General features: G+C 46.5%; 1 protein-coding gene across 1 annotated transcript in view; it reads right to left on the minus strand.

The window, feature by feature from the left end:
- Window positions 1–23236, minus strand: part of ERI3 (ERI1 exoribonuclease family member 3) — a 93253-nt gene that overhangs the window by 53381 nt on the left and 16636 nt on the right. The window contains exons 3-4 of the mRNA XM_085311738.1: window positions 18370–18429; window positions 16101–16192 (exon numbers count right to left, since the gene is read on the minus strand). Of these exons, the coding sequence (XP_085167864.1) occupies window positions 16101–16192; window positions 18370–18429 (152 nt within the window). The remainder of the gene's footprint in view (window positions 1–16100; window positions 16193–18369; window positions 18430–23236) is intronic.

A 23236-nucleotide genomic window follows, 5' to 3' on the forward strand; every position in this document is an offset into this window, starting at 1 on the left:
TGGTACAGTTTTCCTCTTCAAAGGAGGCATCCACGSTACTCCCTCAGGAGAGCCTTGGAGGGCAAATCCCAGGGGCCATGGCCTGTGTGGGGCAGCTGTCCATGCTCCAAGGCAGTACCTGTTACCACAGAGAACTGGGAGGCTGCTCAAGAAAGAAGAGAGGGTTAGTGAAGGCCTACCAAATCCAAGATGAATCTATGGCAAAGAGCGTGCTGGAGCCCCCAACATGTCCACAGCCAGCCTTCCCTCATGTTCCTGTCTAAAGTGAAGGAACATGAAGKACAGAGGGCTCGAGCCTGCTGTCAAGCCTCTCTGCCACCCTGCTCACATGTTTCTCAGACCTACGCACCTGGGAAAGGACCAGAGGAACACAGATTCCCCTTGCTTCCCACCGGATGAGCCCTTGCCAGGTGACTGCACCTCCTTCATGCTGAGCACATGCATGACTCCTTCCCTCTCTCTGCCCCTAGCACTGCTTGCCAAACTGCTCCAGGGCGGCTGTATGTARAACTCAAAAGGAGCAATGATGTGGAAAGATGCCGCATTTGGCAAGAGACTGAAAAGCCCTGGGCTTTCATACAAGCCCCGCGACAGGTCCCTTCTCCCTCCCTCCCTCCCACCTCCCTCTTTGCTTTCCTGCCGCCCTTTCAGTTCTCTCAGCCACCCCCAAACTTGTCATAGTGCAGCAAGCGCAGGAGCTGCACATCAGCTTTAAATATCAGTGTGCAAGAAGCAGGGACAATGAGAGCAGGGAAGTGGGAACAGACAGAGCAAGACTCCATCGCYTGTCAGGAAACACTAATGAATTTCAACACCAGAAGCCATTTCTCGCCAGCCCATCTGAGGTAGAGGAGAGGGAGTTACAGCACGGAGCCTTTATGGGAGCAGTATGCCTTTTTACAAAGCCCCCTCCATCAATAAATGTCATTGCTGAGCTGCCACAGTAGTCCTTGAGCTGGGGTGGGATGGGTCAGGGCAGAGACAGGCAACTGACAGCATTCTGCACACCTGGGCAGCAAAGCCCAGGTTTATCCTCCAGACAGGCACAAGTAAAAGAGAGCAAACAGTGCAGATCCTCCCTGCAGATCCTCCTGCCAATACTGAGGGCTTCACCATTCACCTCCCTCCTCTCAATCTTGGCCTGAAGTTTCCTTCCATTTAGCTCCCAGTACCCAAACAGCACAGCACTACGGTAGGGTACCAGTAACAGCCTCCCCAGGAACCATATGCATAGCCCCAACACCCCACAGTYCCCTTCACTGGAACAGAATCCCTACAGGGAACAGCCCTTGGGATGTGCAGAGGGATGCATGAGACAAACATACCATCTGCATTACTGGCAGCAGCAAAGGGTTACAGAGCAGCGTGTCCCTTCACTAACGTGAACACGTTCCTGAGGCAGTGGCAAGACGACACATCCAGCACAGGGCACCTCATGGCAACTGCACCGATGCACAACATGAAGGTCAATGCAAGTCTTCCTTACAAATGTCAACCTGTCATCTCCAGATATTAATGAGGGCTGACCAGCAGCTAAAATGCATCCATGCTCCATTAGTAATAAAAGAGTCATGATGCAGGAGCAAAGCACACACCAAGGCATGTGAAGACACGAGTGGGTCTGCAGGGCCCGGGGACATGTGGTGATGCACAAGAAAACAAGGGTCACCCCAGCTGCCCAGGAAAGGAAGCCGTTGCCACATGAATCCAGTCATTGGAGTGTGTGTTATCATTTTCCCTCAGTCTTTAATTGGATTAGTGTAATGAGGCCAACAAACCCAGGCCTAAGCAGCGAGACTGGTACCTGCACTCGCAGACCTTCCTTCCTTTTTCTGTGACWCCCCTTCTGGACAGCACTCTGTATTAGGCTTATTTTTTCTGAGAAAGCTTAACAGGCAAGCTGCAAGCCTTCACACCTGGGACTCACAGTAGCACTGGCTGAGATGCCTGAACTCCCATCCTGGGGACCCATCATACCCTACAGCAGAATCATTCTTCCATAGTTTCGTTGAGTACTAAGGAATTTGGAAGAATCCTCACACCTGTGCTCTCCAAGCAGCTTGGGAGTAGAAAACTCTGTTAACCCCATGATCCAACCAGAGCAATGTATACACTAGCAAAATAATTCTTCTACAAAAGCATGCAGAGCAAGTGGCCCCAGGAGTCACTCATTTGTCCTGCAAAGCACTGTGTGCCTTCCACGGCAGTCAACCTTAACGAAACATGAAGGCATTTAACACCAAGCGAGATCTGCCCTTTTTTCTGGTATCTGTCTRTGCGTCAGCTCAATGCTGGCAAAGATGCTATCTCAACATTAAAAGCAAGGCTGCAACACAGCAGGTATTCAGCCTCCAAGAGAAGATGTTCATCAACAAATGCGCACACATGATGCTACAATAAATCTATGTGCTACTACTTAACAGCTTCTCTTAAAAAGATTCATAGCTCTATTTACTGGGCCTGATTCTGCTGCTATGCATGTGGGAGTAAATCTGGAATAATTCTATCTTAGGTAAGTTGCTGGTGAGAATCAGGCCCTTTGATTTTTATATAATGACATAATTACCATGCAGGAAACCAGGACTTGCTGGCTCCATGGTTCAGCTGAGGTTAGGAGGCACGGCATACAGAAGCTGGATATCCTTCCACAACAAGCCCTGTAGATTGGCGAAGGAACATTCAGGGATAGAGATAATGCTCTCACCAGCCCTTCCRGACAGTGAGGAGGACTGGGTGGACTTCCCTTTGACATCAGAAATACACCAGGATGCTCCAAAGGAAATGGAAACCAAAAGGTTTCCAAGGCTGCGGAAGCAAGGGAATCTGACGCTAAGAAAAACCCTTAAAAACAGATTTCTACACACAGCTTGCTGTGACAGTCCAGCTGCTTACCAAATGCAAAATTATGGAGCATCTTATTAATAAGTGCTGCTTACCAAATGCAAAATTATGGAGCATCTTATTAATAAGTGCATATTATTAGCATACCATGTACATCTACCACACAGGCATGTTCTAGATGAAAGTCACAAGACATGACCATGAGCTGCAGCAGGTGAACTTCCAATCAGACATAAGAAAAAACCCTTTGCCACCTGAGTCATAAAGCAACAGGGAGGTGGGGGAATCTCCACTCCTGGAACCATGCAAAATTCATCTGAGCAAGACCCTGAGCAACCTGATTTAAGTTTTAAGTTARCTCTGCTTTGAGCAGGGTGTTGGATTAGAGATCTTGATTTAAATTATTCTGAGATTCATGCTGCAGCCAAGTCTGATTACAAACGCAGAGCGTGTCCTTTCTCTGTCTACATGGTCTCTTATGAAGTCTTTCATACAGACATCAGTCTAGTAATAGCTAGTACTCTGCATCCTAGCTGTTTTAAGAGGCAGTGTTCAGACCCCTGCTGCAGAACAATTACTTACTGGGTAAGGGAGTGTATCTGATGCAACGAACGCTCCCAAAAGCATTGTATCTAAACCCCCTTAAAACCAAAACACACACCTAAATTAAACTAATATTAAATGTGCTTCTCCTTCCACTACACAGGTTTTCATTGAAAAAGTATTTCTCCCCAGGAAACTCTGGAGTGGGCAAGAGCTAAAGCAAGGCGCTGCTTGAGGACTGAAGGCATGTTCYGCCACAGCTCTTCCTTCCACTTGCTGTGTGAGAGGCGGGAGGAAAACCTTGCCTCTCTCCAATACCTTGTCTGTCCTGACCATTTAGCTTATGAGCTCTTCAGGACAAGGGCTTCTCTGCTATGAGTCATAAACTGTTTAGTGCCTAATGGTGGAGCCTATAGACGCTTAAGGTAATACAATCATGTCACTTAAAGGCCATTAGTCTCCAGTCTAAACAGCCCTTTTCCAGTCACAAAGGGGACCTCCAAACTCTCCAAGGCAGAATGAGGGACGTGGGCGGTCAGTCAGGTCACAGGACTCGCAGAAACCTGACATGAAGCTCCAAACAGGATGAAGCCCAGCAGAACAGCATGCGGAAAGTCATGGCAGCTCTAGCAACTGAAATGCTGCTAGCTTTATCTTTTGGGCTTCTTTGAACATCTTGGATACACAGGTTAAATTAGCAGAAAACCTGTGCCAGCCAGAAGAAAAACCTCACCACACCACACCCCCCCAGCTATACTGCTTGCAAGGGGGGCAGAATTCCCTCATCCACACCGAGAGGCTCCGGGCTTTCGCCTTCGCCTCCCCTCCGCCCTCACAACGCAGGTCATTTATATACAACAGAATATACTATTCCATCTCCTGAAGCTGTTACAACTAAGAGCCAAYCCACCCCTCTTCCCCCCTTTCTTTCCTGGCACTGTCTCTGTGGCACCASAGCACCCAGGTCAACTCTCTTGACCGATTCCCGTGATTGCTTCTTCTTTCCTTTTGCCACTAAATGACAGCATATACAAGGGAAGAGAGAAATCCAATGAGGAAACAGTGGGATGGGGGCAAGACTCCCAGTCCCCCCCGACAGCACATAACCCCAAGTTACATGCAGAACAGCCCCACGAGCTCTTGGCACAGCTGAAGGATGGGCTGCTCTCATTCCCGCGCAAAGCGTGGGCGCGCTGGGGAGCCCGGTGTGCCAAGGAACAGCGCACGAACACAGGTTTCTGTACAGCCACAAATTAGATCCGTAGGAGGAGAAACAAGTTCGTCCTTCCCTTGCGAGGAGGGAGCACTCCCCACCTCCAGCCCCAGCTGCCATTAGCGTTTGCTTCGCCGGAGACAAGGAGCAGCAAATCCTCCAGAGCAAAGGACAAGCGCAGCAATTAGAATGCAGGGGCTGCGGGAGCTGTTTAACGGCACGACCCGCAGGTCAGAGCCGCTGACTCCCAGCCCCTGCATAAATATTGTATGAGGCGGAGGAGAGGGGCAGCTACGAGCCACCCTCAGCGCCAGCCCTCCCCCCTCCAGCACCACTCTGCATCTAGCTAGATAAGCCAGCAACATTATTTACAGATGTGACAGTCAGGAAAATCACTTGAGTAGCTAAGGAAATGGGGAAGAGGGCTGCTCAATGGAGCAGGTGCCTGCAGGCAAGGGAGCAGGGTCCCATCTGCACCTCACGCTTCCCGTTGCAGGGCACCTCTCTGCTCYGGTAATCGTCGGTGCAGTACTGCCAGATGGCATGGCCAGTTCTTCAACCAGCGCATGAAATACCTCCACGAACAAGGAGTGGAGGTACCAGGCACACTGCAAGCTCCCTTCTCAAAGGYTGCCCAGGGGTTCAATTACCAAAGCTGCTGAAGGGGCACTGCAGCCAGCAGCTGCTTTCCAGTGTCCTACTAGTATTTCTCCTAGACTCTCCCTTTGGAGGGAGCCTTATAGCAACATAATGAGGCTTTATAGCAACAGCTCCATCAGCCCTCCTCTCTTAGAGGAGATGCAGAAAGCACCAATGAAGCCCTGCTTTTGACAACACAGCTCATTTCAACTCCCTACTTTTCTTCCCTAAGCAGAGATTTTGCTGAGATGACTGCATTGCCATTAAAAGCTCTAGCCAGCACAGCCCTGCTGCCAGTGACTCTTCTGTGCTGGAGTCAAAAACCACACTGGCCAAAGTCGTGTAGACCTGGCCCTCATCTGAACAGATCCTTTACTAAACAGCAACTCAGCTCCCATTCAGCTTCCTCCCAGGGCCTTTAAAGGTAGCTCTGCAGCAGAGTCCCTGCTCCAACATAGCCACAGACACAAAAGTTTAAGGCTCTTATCTCTGCAGCAACTCTCCCGGCTTCTCTGTTTGCTACCAGCCTTCTTCACCTGTGACCCGTCTGCTGTTTATTCACTCAAGGATCATGTTCACTTTGAGCTTCAGCCATGCTGACTGGCATCATCCCCACTGCATCTAGAAGGTCCTCTCATTCCTCTTCCCATTTTCTGTTGGAGATGCCAGTCAATTTTGCATTTGCTGTGACCCTCTGTACAAACACAAACTACTTTCAGGTTCATGGAGATTGGGGGCTCCTGAGGGCAAGGACACAGGCCGTTCTGCGACTGTATCAGCAGCACACAAATTCCTGGGAGCACAAAGTTAATAAACATAACTGCCCAGGGCAGCATGCAAAGGCTGCAAGATGGGGAATGCATCTTGCATGCGTCCATCCACGACAGCCCTCCAGAAATTCCTCCACTGCTTTGTGTGAATCCAGGGGAGGCAGAAGCCTGGTCTTACCATTCTCAGCTTTCCTGAACTCACTGTGCAATTAATGGGCTTAATTATTGATRGCAAAGGCAGGGAAGGAAGGAAGGAAAGAAAAGCCAACAAGAGGGAATGATGTGGGGGTGGCAGGCGCCAAAGGTCTCTGAACGTCTTCCCTCAGCCTAGAGCACAGAAAGAGCCCCCTAGCCGCTGTGCAGCTCCCATGGCCCTGCTCTAATGCTCCCTGACATGCCTCTGAAGACAGCGAGCTGTTTGCAGTCACCACTGTGATTTGTTAGTAATTATTTTCACGGTGTCACATTGCTGTCACTCCCTTAACAAAGAGACAGGCAGCCCGAGGCTGCCTGCAAGAATGAACCAGCACAGAAAAGGAATTGTCAGGCACCCAGGGATCCTCTTTGCTTCCTGGGTTTCATAACCAGAGTCCTTACCAGCTTCTGAAGAAACTTCTGAGGAGAAGTGGCAAGACAGAATCATCTCCCATCCTGGTCACAGCAAGAAGAATTAGTTACTAACCCCCTCCTAACGTCATCTTACCCGTAAATCCAGTGCAAGACCAAGGTGCTTAGAGCCACTTAAGCCAACAACTTGCTCCAGGCCTGCAGCAATGCAGAAAACTTTGGCAATTGATGACTTTTAGCTCTCTCCTTGCAAGCTCCAATTTCTTTTCATGAATTCTTTCCACCTAGGTCCTATACTCCTAAGCAAGACAACCCTAGTGATGAAATCCAACCTAAGCATATCATCCCTGCATGCTTTAACCCATCCACACTGGCCACACGTGGTCTGTTTCACACCAGTCTCATGAACTCTATCATGCTGCCATGCTCCACATGGCAGTAACATTTCATTTGGTATTTCGCAATTCAGCAGCTTCCTCACGCTTAAAATACACAGCCTAGTGGTTTGCTGTCTCTGTTTTCTCATATACACCACAGTGACTTGACAACAGCCTCCCCTTAAACCACCTCCCATCCATCCATCTCACACCTGCTGTGTAACCACAGCAATCCATCCTTCAGCTAACTTGTCAGTCAAAGGTAATCACTCCTTTCCCAGTAACCATGCAGCYTGCTTGGGCCCCCAAGGAATGGAAGCTATTTTGGCACCTGAAGTGTCACACAATATAAGGATATTGAGATGAAAGACCGAGACACCTGGCCAGCGAGCCCTTAAAGCGCCCTTGATCTCTATGCAGAAAGCAAGTGGACTTCCTCCAGAGCAATTCAAAGTTTGAATTACGCTAGACAGAAACGTTCTTCCCCCACTTGCTTAGAGGCAACAGACAAGGGTCATTCCCCGCAGCCGCAGGGAGACATGGGCATTAATTCACCCTCTTAGCACAGGGAGGGTTTGAAAATATTAAACCTCACAGTCTAAGTAAAACCCTCCTGCAATTAACTGCATGGAGGAGCACTGACTCAGAGGGCAGCTCCTTTTCAGGGGTCCTTTTAATAACCAAGAAATGGCACATACATGCTGTGAAGAATTAGGATCACCATTGGGAAACTAAATGGTCCATAAAATGTAACTGTTCTCTTCAGAGCTGGGAGCACAGCAAGCTCCAGCAGAGGAGAGATCTTGGCAATCTCCCATCAGCCTCCTCCCTCCACCTGGTTTGCAGAGGACACATGCAACCCTGCGCAGGAAKGGAAGCTGAACTCACCCAATGCCCAAGCACCTCTGTTGGGCTGACCTACAGGTCAGCATTGAGGCAGGCCATCCGGACCAAGCCTGGCCCACACACAGCTGGAAAAAATTGAAGCAGGGAAAAAGAGATGACCAATCTCTGACAAGAAGACTGATAAGAATGGTGTCCCAGAACATAGATGCTGGGKAGAGGGGAGGAAAGCCCTGCTCAAAGAGAAGGGGACAAAGTTGGTAAGACCTAGGCACGACAAAATCCCGATAGTGTGAGCTTCCCTGAAACCACCCCGCTAGCACATTTCACTGTTTCCTCATTCTCCTTCCTCCAAACTCTTCTGTTCTGCTCTTTCTTCTCATACCCTCACTTGCCTCACATCACTGTCAAGACCCAGGCCCCRGGAATCTCTGAGCACAAGACACAGTGTTTGGAAGGCCAGGCTGAGGACAGCACCCRGCTCAAGCATAGAAAACAGCAACTCCAGCATGGAATGAATTTAGCTCAGAAAGTTAGTCTGCAGCTCCAACATGCTCCCAAGTGCCCTGCACACACCCAGACGTCCACCCCTCAGGATACGGACAGTCAGCTGGACAATGCACAGGAGAACGCGCTGGAGGGAAAATACCAGGGATGACCTCAAGATGGCCTAGTAGGTCTTTGCCAGCTAGGAGCTTCAGGAAGAAAGGGACTAAACCCATCCAGGAAAATGGCTCCCAACAGGAAACAAACTTACAAACAAATAAAATGCTTTCAGACAWGCTACCGAGTTACACAAGGCTTGAATAGAGCAAGTGAAAGGGGAAAGACGCTGCTCCCAGGCTAGCTGTATTTTTCAAGCAGAGCTCTCTAACCAGAGAAGTCATGAGAGAGCTATTCCCAGCCAAGCCACTGGGAAAGCAGCACTGATGTCAATATACAACTGCTTTGCTTTGGTCAGGAAGCAAGAAGAGCTGACATCCAAAGGAAGAAAGATGATGTTTTAGCCCTGGCTGTCTAATGCTTGGAAAAAATAAACTCTTCAAATAAAGGAAATTCCCAGTTTATAAAACTACTCTTTTTCACACATTCTGTAGACAGTAAGACTTGGGCCAAACAGCCTTCCAGTGGTTTATCCTCTACAGTCCTCAAGTCAGCCAGCATTTCAGTTCCCAGAGACACAGGATAACCATGATAACCAGGCAGAGAGGGCCAAGGGTATGCTTTTTACTGAATATTCATTATGGATCTCTCAATTTTTAAGACATTTTGCCTGAATGCAGTATAACAATGGGTATGGAACTCACCTTTTAGATTCCTCCTGTTGAGGGAATTATTTTTCCTCACTCTATGAGCAGATGAAACTGAGACCAATGACTTGCATTCAGTTCTGCACRACTGTTTCCAAAGGCATGAAATTTTGAGTTATGTTACTTCATTGATTATCCCATCCCAATGGTCCATTGCTGAAAATAAAGTATTTGTTGCAATGCCTGTCTTATTCCCCCCTACACCATAAATTTACTCCAAGTTTCTCATCATCTTTCACATTGCTTCCAACTTCTTTGGACTTAATTCCCAAGCAGCAGAGCCAAAAGTCCACAGAGTACATCAGSCATCACAGCTCACCAAATCTGTGGTCAGTATAACTCCAACTATGGCAAAAGTCTTTGCTATCACRTGCCAGAGAGCCAGCAGACCTGAAGGTGAGAGTCCATGTTATGAYGATCCCCATGTAAAGATTTCAGGTCCAACACTTATCCCCAAAGACATTCCCAGATTCACACATCTCAGACAACACAACTCACAGCAGTTCKCATGCAATCAACAGATTTCAAACCAAGGCAGGAACAGAAGACAGCCAAGGGAACCACTGCAGAAGGATAATGAAAGTGCACTACACCCATTTAAATAAAAGTGTACAGTGGGAGAAACCTAAAAATTCAGAATTTATTTTGCATAAGCGATATCATTTCCTTTGAAACACAAAAAGCAAGCCTGCAGGGTTGCAGAAGCAAATGGGGTCAGTGTTACTCCCTGTAAGTGCTAGAGAAGAGCATGCTCACAAGGCTCCCCTGCTTAGCTCTGGCAATGCACTTCAGGCTGTAATTGCATGAACAACTCCAGCAGCAAGCTGACTCAAAAGGTTCTTGACCCTGCATACTCAGTCCCATCGCTGCACAATAGTTCACCAGCCTCTTCCTTGAGCCAATGTAACCACGTAAAGGGATACAACAAAGGCTTGGTCAGCAAAATGATTCCTACTAAAAACAACAAGAGAAAAAGCTGATCAAAAGCTTCTAGTTGGAGAGTGTTTGTTTAATTGTTTTTAAGACTTGGGTTACTGCATCATTTTTCAGTTACCTGTCTTCCCTGTTACTCTCCAAGTCACTCTTGGAAAACACTTCCTGCCCTGCTACCAACCCACTAGCCCACTCAAGGCCATTTCTGCCTCTTCCCCCAGCTCAAGTGTTGCCACTCACTCAGTTCAGTGGCACTCTGCTATTTCTCCCCCAAGCAGGGGCTTCTGGTTCTGTGATAAAGAACAGCATGCACAAGGGACACTAAAGCCATCAATCCTTCTTCACTCATGACCTTAGGCAGATCTCAAACCAAGCCTTCGCAGCAGAAGACTGGAAAGACAAACCCACTGAACCCACTCAGAGCCTGGTCTGAGAAGGCAAGTGTTTCGCTCTTCCTAGCCAGTTAAGTTGCACAGGAAGAATTAAAAGTGCAAGATAAAATTAAGCAGTGGTATAATTCACTGCTCAGAATTTACTAATATGCAACTTAGAAAGTGCACCAAGGACTATAAACATTTCAAGACACTTCACTGTGTTTTATCACTATATTAGAGAGCAGTTGCCTTTTAACACTTATTTAACAAAATAAAAAACTTCTGAGCAGTAGTTTCCTGTAAAGAAATAAATTAACATGTTCTGATCTTCCACAGTAARTGCAGTACAAGCATCTTCATATCAGAAGTATACAGAGCACAGCCTGTATGCATTTTTACCTATCCAATTACATCCAACGTGTTTGCGGAATGACCTAAAACTGGAATAAGAAGGATTAACTGATGCTCTTGACATTAAGGTGCTGCACTTAGATTCAGCAGATCTGGCTTCAGTTCCTTTCTCTGCCTCTGACTCCACGCATGTCTACAGGCATATCACTTAACCTCACCCCATCTCAGCTCTGTAGCTAAACACACAATAAACATCTGTCTTTTATTTCCAAGATTAATTCACATTGCACTTAAAGAGGCAGAAGAATGCTTCCGTACATGGCAGAAGGCAATCTGACATTTTAGAAGGGATAAAGCATGCTAAAGCGTTTACAATACAAGGACTCAACCCTGGCACCCTGGCAGACACCAAGTACCTCTCTTCCCCCTAAAATCATTTGCAGTCAGCAGCTCCCTTAGCCCTTCAGAAGTATGTTACCCCATTACCCAATACCACATCAATGTAATTTGCTTAACCGTAACGGCAGTTCCATCTTGGATGCAGGATGAGGTCCACATCAGGTCTGAATCTGGCTCTGGAGCTTTTAAACTTGGARGATAGCTCCTTGCAACAGGCTAAAGCAATCCTCCTGCTGAGCACTCAGCGGCCTGAGGACCGTGTGCCTAACGAGGCTGTATCCCCACTCATACGTTAGCTTGGCAGGTCTGGTGCTCCTTTCATCTTTTGCTTCAGGTAGCTCTCTTTAATTAATAACATTTCTGTGTCGACACAGGGAACTTTCCACCCAGAATGAATGGCCCTCTCTCATTAGAACCATGACTGTCAYGATGTATTCAAGAGCAGTAGTATGATTCATTCCCTTGCCTGGGAACGAGGGGTGTTRCTGGGGGGTGGGGGAAAAGAGTCTCTGTAATGAGTGACTGATATTTGCTGAAGTTGATATGCGATTCTGTCGGCTTGAACTGCCTTGTCAGGACAAGCCTTCAGAAAGGTGATGTTCCTACTCAAGAGGTTTTCCTCATTAAAGAAATTGCATCTTAACAAGACGGAAGGGGAGGGGTGGGAGGAGAGCTGCTGCCTCCCCCCATTCCAGCCCGGTTCACACACATCAAGTACTGAAAGCTGGTTAATCCAAGCACAGTCAGGGAAGGATCAGTATTCAATTTCTGAGCCCTCTTGTGCAACGGGCTTTCACAGCAACAACCTAGTCATTCCAATAGGGACTCTCTCTGGGCTGTTGCACCACAGCCATGACACAGCCTTTGGTGGCAAGACTGGGGACCTTTACTCATGTGCTGAGCCTCCATAAGCCATTTCCAAATGCTTGGTATCCCTTTTCGGGCACCCAGCTCACTGTAACTTGTGTTCTCAATCGTCAGAAGGAAGCTAGAGAGAAACAGTTTTGTGGTCTTCCAATGTGTAAGAAAAAACAAGTCTGAATCCATGCAGTGCCTCAATCTCTGAAGACCCCTGAGCCAAGTAGAGGCTCCACAGGTCTTTCAGGAGCTGAGTTTCTATCTCGAATGCTACAGGCCCAGACACCACTGGATACCAAAAGCAGTTGTTATTACTAAGCTAAGGAATCTGAGAAAAGGAGCAGAGTTATGAATGGACCTGCCTCAAGTCACAGCTCCCTAAGCCAGGGAGCACTGCCACACTCGGATCYTTGGTAGCCAGCAGCTCTTCAGAAAGCATTGCATTACTAAGGAAGCATGAGTGCTGTGCCTCCAGCAGCGGCTACAGAGTGCTGAGGACAACATGTTGCCACCAAAATCTAGCATGAGACACAAATCCTGGCATCCAAGCCAACATCCGCCTTCCACCCACACCTCTTGCACTCCCACAAGTTACTCTGCCCCTCTCCTCCTAAATTTGCTCAAAAGCCAGGTGGTAAAGTTTTGTAATAAATACATCAAGACCTCACTCTGTAGGGCTGCATTTRAGCAGACAGGTGAGCCTCCACTGGGGGTGCAAGTAAAACACTGAAGCCCCACAGGACCAGCACTTCTGAAACCACGAGCACTTACAAGGGCTATGCATGAATCAGACTGTTTGCACTATGCCTTTCCAGCATCTACACAATGTGCACAGCCTGCAAGTACTTGAAGCAGGTTCTAGCGCTTGTGTCTTAACCTCAGAGAAAGGACCTTGTTCTTCTAGGAACATCTCACCTCATTTTCCTGAATCCCCCRGAATTATTTTTTCTATTGTGCAATACTGCCAAAAACATACTCCAGCAACCTTGGATAAGTGGCCACTACCTCCCTTCCCACGACCCTAGTGCCTTCAGTGCCAAATGTGTAGCCTCCACATAGTAGAAGAGGCACTGACTACACTAAGTCTTTTAGGGAAGTACAGAGTGATTCCCTGGAATATTTCCTATATGTTCCACTTCCCTGATGCTGTATCCCCTTGTCTGAATAGCCTTGTTTCAGCTCTGTGGTTTCCCTGTTTAAAAAGAGATGCTCAGTTCTGCTTTGCTAAACCCTATTTGGCAATGTGTCTAAACACACACAAACTTAATTAGTTCAGGAGGGAGACTCGGCATTTGTGGTGACGGATAAAAGCAATGGGAAATGAGACAAGTCAGAGCTGGCAGGGAGTCCTCACTCAAGCCTCATTCACTGGCATAGCACTAATCAGATGTGATGCTACACGCTGCTGCACCCAATCGGTGACGGAGCGGCGCGATGTGCTACTCACCAAGCGGCTGCATCCAGACTCCCTGTATCCGTGTGGTTGGAAACATGAAATGTATTTTCAGCTTTGCCCTGGAGATGCTTCAGGATTGAACTCTGAAGTTAATGGTTTAAAAAAAAAATTTAAAAAGGAAGAGGGAGAAATGAACCACTCACTACAACCTCATGGCCAGGAGTGGAGTCTTCTTTTCCAGCTGACTAGCAAGGTACAATCCATGCGAGAGACCACTACAAATGGTGAATCAAGTATCTCAGCTCCAGAACTGCATGTCCTGCTGGCCAGCTCACTCCACAACACCCACAGCTCACCAGGAGTAGGGTCGATCTTCACTTCTGTTTCGTCTGGTACTTTTTTTTATTATTATCATCAAAACCAATCAGCCACAGATAGAGAAATCTAGCAGCAAAACGAGTCAGCAGCTCACAGTTTTGAGGCAAGACAAACATGTTGCTTTAAGAGTAACGAAGACAATAGAGAGCAATTCACTCACTTTAAGGATCACAGGCAACTTGCAAGGAGATGTGCAGAGCATCTGCAGAACAAACTGTCTTTCTGGCCCCAAGACAGGTGGCATAATGAGGATCAAGAACAGCTTTTCCTGGGTCTGGGAGAAAAATCAGTAGCTCTTAGCAGAGGAGAGGACCCAGTCACCCTTTGCCTTCTGTAGAGCTCTGAAGCAAAAACCCTCAGAAGGTTGCCTGTTCCACATAGATAACCAAGTTAGGATGCCATTAGCTGGGGACCCTTATTCCACAGTGGAAGGGATGGAAAGATGGGCTTTGTGCACAGGCAAGTCACAACTCTGTTCCTTACAACCATCACCAAAAACAGTAAACTGGAATCTCAGGACAGCAATACAGAAGTAAAGAGCTGAGAAAAGAGAACAGATGAGAAACGAGAGTTCGGCACATTCCTCAGCTGTCATTGTATTGGTCTCTAACAAAAGTTTAAACATAAACTATAAAGAAAAATAAGCCCCACTTTTAATTTAAACCAGTTGTGTAGGAATTAGGGAATACACTCATACACCAGTTCTGGACATGGCCCCAGTGAACACTCAGGTTTTGACTCAAAAACTAGCATGCCAGATTGTCTGGAGCATGGCAAATTCCCCCTCTCCACTGGAGCTTGTGCTGCCACTTCAGTCCTCACATCTCATGTCTCACTAATCATACCAAGAACAGGCAAGGAGCTGCCACTCTACAAAGACCACTCTGCAGGAAAGAACCAGTGCTGATTGCTCCCAGGCTGCATGTAGTTTATTTAGGCTTCAGACTTAGGGAAACCAATGTCAAAGTGAAAACCAAGTAACTACTAACGAGTTGTGRATGTCAGTTTAACACTGGATATGTCAGGCCCAAGCTTTATCGATGTGATAACAACAAGAGTCTTTACCCAGCACTCTAAGGAAATAAAAAGCTGACGAGAGATTAGAGGAATCCAAGTGAATTCAGCACAATGTGACTCTGATTTGCAAACACCTTAGGGATTAGACTAATCTAATTCTTTGACACTTAACTCCTTWAAAAAAAAAATCAAATTTTAGGCTGCTAGTCCAGCTACTTTCATAATGAGACATGCATGTATATCAGCACCTGTAGATCCCAGTGCAGGTTCCCATGTGGTACTCTTTCAATACTGTTGCCCAGCTAATAAGCATACCTCAATGATAAAAACATGGATAAAGTGTGCCAATCTTGGCTTGTATTCTCCTTCCAAAGACTAGTCCATGGTTTGAATATGGTTAATGCACCAAGACAACAGAGGGAAGGCCTTTCATGCAAAAGTCAGGTAAGGATCCTTGCTTGACTTGGCTGCGCAGTGAGACAAAGGCTTTTTTGTGTGCTCTTAGAGATACTCACCCTTACTTCTGTTCCCTCTTCTGCATGGAAATCTAATCCTCTCTATTCCCAGAGGAGATGCCAGGCAGGATGCAGTATGTGCATCACAATTTACTGAGTGAAGGGGTAACATTTTATTCACCCAATCTCTCAGGATGAAATCTAGATTGAAGTATTCAGGGACCAGGAAAGTCAGAAACAAGAGCAACATCCTCTTCTCTTTGGGAAGTATAATAGGTAAAAGAGGAAACACCACAAAGCCCCAGTTTAAAGCTTTTCTTGGGTATGAACAGAACTCATTTGCTATAGAGAATATCCTAGACAGTGATCTTGCACTATGCCTAGCACCTACCTTTCTTCTTAAGCAACTCTCCTCTACTCCTCATTATGTATAACAAACAATGACTCCCCAGGAAACAAAGACTTGGGACTGTCAGAGGCTTGTTGATGCAAGAGGCTTAGAAACTAAGGGGAGCCATTGCAAAAATCGAGTGCAGCATGAAGAGTGCTTGCAGACTTCTCAGTCACAGCTCTCCACTGGCAAGAGGTTAAACATAGCCAAGGCTGCAGCAGAATTAACAAGGAAGGAACAAAATGGAGCCAGGAGATGAGCATCCTCCATTCTTCTCGACCAAACCAGAGATCTGTGAAATCATACTAGTCAGTAACAACTACAGCAATCCAAGGTGGAAGGAGAATTTTGTTTCCAGGCAGGAAATGTTTGCAAAGATGTACATACTACAGGCAGGCATGGAGTAATAAAGCTGAAAAAAATCTCCCCCCGCTTCCATACTCACATCACTTTCAAATCCCAGTCACCACAGGTCACAAAAATCGACTTGACGCTGGGATCTAAGAGGCCTTCCTTCGCCATCCACTCGTCAACCCTCTGAAAGGAAGGCAAGAAAAGGGGATGAGTTTTGCAGAGACAGGCCGAGCCACAACAGTTAAACTCAGATAAGCTGCTTGCAATCAAGAGAGAAGAAAATTGTGATGTTATCCACCCCTCTCCCTCTCTCTCTTCGCTTGCCATCTCAACAGCACATTTGGACCTTTGAAGATTTCTGATAGGAGACATCAGGCAACCAGAGCAGAGATGATCTTTATCAGACACCACAGCAGCTCTGCTCATAGAAGGATGGAAGTTGTGCAGTGCTAATGGGACAATACAGATGCAGTATTACTTGACTTCTCTCCTCTTTTCTTCTCTCCGTATCAAATGGGCTGGTTACGAAACGTAACTTGAGTCCTCGTCAGTGATGAGAAACCTCTTTATGTGTTGAAGTTTTCTAGTGTAGGCCAGGAGTGGGGAGAACCTAAACCTAGAGGGTCCACTATGGTCCTCCAGGTATCAGATTGGGAACCGAAGGGGAAACAAGACCAATATTCTTGATCGACTTCCCCATAGGCACAGTTGTTCTGGATCCACTTTGGAAATRGATTACATTAATCCGGAAGATGCACATCCACCTTGGAGATTAACCAGGGATAACTAAGCTAGAATAAACCTTTATCATAAACACTTGCAGTATTCCAGCTAGATCTAACAAGCCCTTATTATAAAATGCCTGAAACCTTCTAGTGGCAGGTGACAGGCAATTGGCTGCTGTTTGAGGCTGCATAACAGCATTTCCAGTGCCTTGGCAAGAGAAATCCCCTCCTCTTCTCCCTCACTGGATGCCTTCAGCTCCTGAAAAAACTACCATGCCTCAGAATCTCATTTTAACCAAAAAATTTATTTTCAGATAGCCCAAATCTCATTTTAACCCAGAAAGCTACAACTGTATTAATTCTACTGAAAAGGTGTTCAAAAACAAGCAGAAATATTTCTATAGTAAAAAACAAACAGAAATATTTCTACAGTAAGAAATTCTTCTAAAAMCAGAGTGAACTATTTTTTGGAGTACTCCAGTAGCATTTGAGCAAACAGGACTTTCCCCTTGGGGAAGCAGGTGTAGACATACTTATGCTTAAAGACATGTACTGCTGTAATATGTCTTCTGGGGAGCATTAGGACCAGGCAGAGCAGAGAGGTTGCCCTGGATGTAAGATGTCACCTCCACAGAATACCATCTTTGGCCTCATGGCACTCCTGCAGCCTTTCCAGCAGAGGACAGGGCTTCCTTCTGCAACCAACTGTAAAACAGCCCTCTCAGGGGAAAGCACCACTGAAAGTAGCATCCAGCCTCCTGTCCCTGCGAGGCACTTCTGCCTCCGTTGGGTTGCTGGGATCTCACATCCATCCCTGTACAAAGCTCCAGGGAGCACGGGACAGCAGCTGTAACCTTTCTAAAATCCCTGATGTAAGCGCCCATGAAGTGCTGTCTCCACGGAGGATTTTAAAGCCTTTAATTTGATTTCCTCACATAAGCAATTGTTGCAATTATTCTGATTAGGAACAATTAGGTAACACAGCAATGGAAATCCTGACAGAGACAATGCATCGAACAGCAACCTGCAGCCTGAGAGGGCTCTGCTTGAGGAGGTTTCCTTCACTATTTGGCTACCAACAAAAGCTATTGATGGAGAAATACTTCCAAGCTAATTAAGCCCTAAATGCTCTAGGAATTCAACATTAAGCAGATGGCATTATTAGGGCTATCTCTGCATTTGCACATGCTCCAGATTAGATTTTAGAGGCATTTTCTTTCTACACTACATGTATTATTGAGCATTTAAATAGGTATAGAGAAAATTAATTTAATAAGGTGCTGAGGGAGTGGAAGGAAAAAGGAGGCAGAGCTACCAGAGCAATGGTCTCAAGCAATGTCTTGGTGCTTTAAAACTGGCTCAAGCAAGAATAGCCTCTTCTCGTGTCTGCTGGCAGGAGTTTGGATACCTTGTCAGTACCCTTGACATGAACAGCTGGAGATGACAGATCAATGGTTCAATACTCTCAGCAGCATGTCACCAACGTGACAGCAAATGTTATTCTAATGAAGCTGTAATCATAGTCAAATTGCGTAGTTCGATTCTCAGAAAAGGGGGGGGGTGCAGGGCAAGAAATGGAGAGGGGAGGACAGGACCTGAGGTCAGAGTTCGGGAACTAAAGGTTATTCTTCTTACCTCAAGCACTTGCTGGAGGCTCGGCTGCCCATCCACCATGCCTTGAATAATCCCAGTCAGCTGAAACAAGACACAAACAGAAAGCAGGAATCAGAGCAGCAGTCAAAAGATCATTAGAAAATCTCCTCTCCTCTCCTTCTTCCTGCAGCTAAAAGACGTTCCTGTGATCTGTGCGGACAATACTGAGGAGTAAGCCATGGCAAAGTGCCCCTGGCAGCTCTCTCACCACAAGCAAGGGCAGAGCTTCACCTCAAATACAGCAAAGCAGGAGGGCTCCTACCCACACCATAAAACACCGAACTCCCAACAGAACAGGATCCACTCAGGGGTGCAGTGATGCCCTCTGCTTCATGTACTGACACCATACCCAACTKGCTGCCTTTCTTCAACACATAGTTTCCAGTTTTAATGTTGCCCTGACTTCCACATGCAGACGTAGCTACTGGTATCTTCAGGCATTCCCCTGCTATCATGACGACACCAAAATTGCATAATATTAGATAAACAGAATAAACTATTATTGGTAAATGAGAAGTGTAGAGAATCTATTCATCCTCCACTGTGATGGCAGCAAGTATATGTGTTACCTGATAAACCATCGCAACACTCTTCCGCATTTTAAATCGTAGACAATAAACATCATATTTAAATAAACTGAATGAAATCCGAAGAAAAAACATTTTCTTCCAACTACTAGTACACTTGCTTTTTTCAGTGGGCTTCTTAGGGACAGACCCTGCCAACAGCTAATTCCACTGACTTTACCAGGACTGCGTGGCTATTTAAAGGTAAGTACATGCACAAAAATATAAAGGCTCATGGGTCTTTGACTGTGTCTGCCCAGGATAGCTTGAGGCATGTGGAAAATAAATAATTTTTTCTGCCTGCCTTCCAACTGACAAAATTGTCTTTTAACATATTGAATATTGGAGGTCAGTAACTTGCCATCAATGCACCCAAGTAATTAAAAAAATCGTTATTAAAACAAGCGCACACTACAGTATTTTGCTTTATATTGCACTTTCCTGAAGCTACACATCTCACACATTTTCATAAAACAAAGGTCAAACGCAGCGTAAGAGCATGCCCTACCACCTCCGTGCAGCATCCAAACCCCCCAGTCATGAGTTACCAACAACTTTCCCATCAGTGAAGAGCAACTCATACCAGCTCTGCCTAGTTGTGAAACATAAGCCCTGTACCAAACCACAGGGCTCTGTATTATTAAACACATGGCAACTGAAACTAGCTCAACTGTTTCTACCTCTCTGTTCCTTCAGCTGCTTGGCTTACAGCACTGAACTAGGAAGAAAGAAAAAAAGATTAAACTTCAATTAAATTGTAATTACATTTAATGAATACCAAATACCTGACTCACTAAATAAGCTGTAAGTGGAAAGATTATTTTCTCACAGTGACTTCCATGGAATAGTAATATATACCTTTTAGGCAAAGTATTTTAATTTTAAGAATGCAGAGTTCCTCTAGGTGGGCTTCTGAAGTTCATCAAGTCATTATTAGATGGAATTTTAAGGAGGTGGGGGGACACAGACACTCTTTTATATTTCAGAAACTGTTTTTATATTAATCTGTATTTTAATTGGGTAACAACTGCTGCCTACAGACTTCCCATACTCTAAGAGGCAGATAGATTTACGAGATTAACGCATGGCTCTTTAGAGCAGGTTTTAACACTCATTGGCTTGTTTCTTCCTTTTCTTGGTGTCATCTTCTCCATGCATTTACCTGCCAAAGATGGGTAGCTCACCTGCTGCAAAGCACTGGCTCTAGCTCTCTGAGGGCAGATCAGATCGAACCTCTGGAAATAAAAGATGAGCACTTGGGGAAGTGTGACAGGCAGCTTCTCAGGATCACAGCCAGGGCCATGCGAATGGCTTCCACCGCACCTGCTCAGTGCTGCGCTCCCTGATGGGTACGGGTAGGTGGGGCTAGAATGGCCTAATCCAGACACCTCCTTTCATGACGGAAGGAGGGATGGGAAAGCAGTAGCAGGGGAGTCACTGTTTGATTTTTCCCAAGACTCCTACCCTTCCTGAAAGAAGGGAAATAAYCCCTCCTCACCCACAGGGCCAAGCAAATCCCAGCTCACTCAGACAAGTGCACCGCGCCGCGCAGACACCCACCAAGACCCTCACAGCAGAAATCACACGTATGAATACAAAGGGATATACACCCACTCCACGGCTATACTTCAATACAAACAACGGAGATTGCTCAAAAGGGTCCGGATCTCTGCTCGCTCACCGTCACTGCTCCATTCTGTCCACAGTTACACATATCTGTAACACTCAACCTAGTGCACTGGGTGTCTGCAGCACTATTTGGTCTTGCAGCTTTGATAAAGTATAAAAGCATAAAACTGTGCTATTGCAAAGTTGACTGGTGATCCTATGAAGCACATGGTACTTGGGAATATAAACAAGTTATAAGGCATTTTTCTTTTTGTACTTTTATTGTTTGTTCCTTCAGGGGAAAAAAATTAATAAAAATTAATCATTAAAAAAGAGCAAAGTACCATGAAAAGCCCTACATGAGCATCTTGCATGTAGACTGAACCTTTCACTTAAGCACTTGGCATGAGTTCTCTTGGGCAGCAACTAGACAAACCACTGGCATCTTTCAGTGGTATGGAAGTGGTAGGGGCATGATGAGTTTTTTATGTCTAACAACAGCTTCAAGTGCTTTCCACCTTCTCAGCCTAAACGTTCTTTGCATCACTCAGCATAACCAAGCTTCAGAAGCTGTTGTTTTACAGAGGTAGGTGAAGAGAAAAGGGACAGGATCAGGGCTACAGAATGAACTGGCACAAGCATGGGAAGACACGCTACTGGCTGCTGGTGCAGGACATCAGAGGAGTCTTCTCATGACCAGGGGTATGCGCAGACACAGAGCAAGACTAAAGCAAGGGGATACCATGAGGGTGCCCATGAGTACTACACCCTTGTAGACACCATTCCCATGCTGTGCCGTCTTCTTCAGGAAGGAAGACAAATTCAAGTGATGCTCCAGATCCAGGGAGTGACATCAAAGGACACCAGTAATCCTCTCACACATATTCTTTATGCAGCAGTCTTCTTGCTTCCTGGTAAAGACAGCAAGCAGAAGCGGGGGGAAAGCAGCACAGTAGACAGGTTCCGGTGTAATGYCAACACCACTGTTTTTCCTACAGTTTATCTTGGAAACCATCGTATTTCTACTTTAAGACAGTTTGCTGATTACATAAGCACTTGTCTCTGGTGTACAATCTGATAATCAGCCCTGGTCTTTCTTTGTAGACAAAGAGGCCAATAAATCTCACCCTTTGTAAGTAAGTAGAGGTGCCTAGACAAAGTCCTTTACTGGCATTTAGCAAAATGGGTATTTTTTAGAAAACATAAAAGAGCTGAAAGTWGATGGTTGGGAGCTGTGCAGGCACTGGCTTCACAGGGGCTGAAGGCTGAGTACACAGCACATCCCAGCTCTTGCCTCGGGATCCGACTATGGCCCTTCTGCCTTTCATCCTCACGTCACATCCCCAAAAGCCAGTAGCGCACATGATAGAGGCAGCTTGCTGGAAGGGAGTTGTCAGCACAGCAGAAAGCATCCCATGAGCCACAGGCAAGTGYCTTGTCCTCTCCAGCAGGACCAAGTGTGTGAAGAGGGAGGGAGATGCTCTGAGCATCGCCAGTCCTGTGCAGGAGGTGCCCAGGCTCTCTTGCTTAGCATGATGGAGCAAGAGCAGGAACAAGAGCCGGAGTCTAAAGGCGGAAAAGCATAATGGAGTAAGAGCGAGCAAGCCAGAGGTCCGCAGTGAGCAGAGGATTTACTGTAGTAGCAACATCAGCTCTTACAAGGAACTGGCACTTGAACTGGTAGTATCACTCATACAGCCTTCAGGGCAGGCATCCACATGATCACCACAGGCCTGGCCCACTGGGGCTGCCCAGCAAGGGTCACAAATCCCACAGGTCTTAATGCAACAAATATGGCCTTTGCAAAAAGCAGGTGCAAACAAGGAAAGGTACTTTGTGACTGTTTAGCAAAATCCTCAGTACAACCAGTTTACTTCCGCTTAATGCAGTGTTTCCAAGTCAGGCTGGACACAAGATCCTGCAGCAGGCCCCTCCAGCACTACCCTGCTCCCCAGGCTTCACATCAGCCCCCAGAAACCTAGCTAGGGAAGGGCAGAAGGTCTGCCAATGCAGGCGGCACAGAAGAGACGCTGTGCACTGAGCAGCATGGACTACTCAGAGGTTTTGCCCAAAAGCCGGCGGTCTCCAGGCTATAATTAAAAGCAGCTCCCTAACACACACTGTTAATGGCAGAGAATTTCTCAAGCCTGGTGTGCTTGACTATTCTGTACCACAGATACACACTGGAGGATTTTTTGAGACCATTTKGCCTGTTGGTTTCACAGCTGTCCATTTTTATTTCACTCTGTACACACGCTACCAGGCAGGTCAGCTGCAGAGCAGAGACTGCAGCACGATGCTGCAGCAGGGAAGTCCATCCCCATTCTTGGGACTCCTGTAAATGCACAAYCCACTACACAGCATACCACTGCTCAGCACACAACCTCTCTCTCTCGCTCTRCTACTCCATCCACAGGAGACACAAACACTCAAGAGTCACAAATACCTGCTCCAGGCATCTGGGCTCCGAAGAGCAAAAGACGACAGACAAAGTGGCACTGCACCGAAGGAGCATAAGATGGGGTGGACATCTCTACCACAAGCTCAGTGTCCAGAGGACCTCCAAGCCACTAATCCCAGCATCAAACCCCTAGTGCCTCTTCACACCACAGCATGCTTCAGACTGTATTCAGCTTGGAAAACCATGACAAACAAGTCAGATTTTTCTTGCAGGC

This window comes from Rhea americana, unplaced genomic scaffold, assembly GCF_003343005.1.
Source record: "Rhea americana isolate MKP2758 unplaced genomic scaffold, rheAme1 scaffold_35, whole genome shotgun sequence".
NCBI classification, from domain to species: domain Eukaryota; kingdom Metazoa; phylum Chordata; class Aves; order Rheiformes; family Rheidae; genus Rhea; species Rhea americana.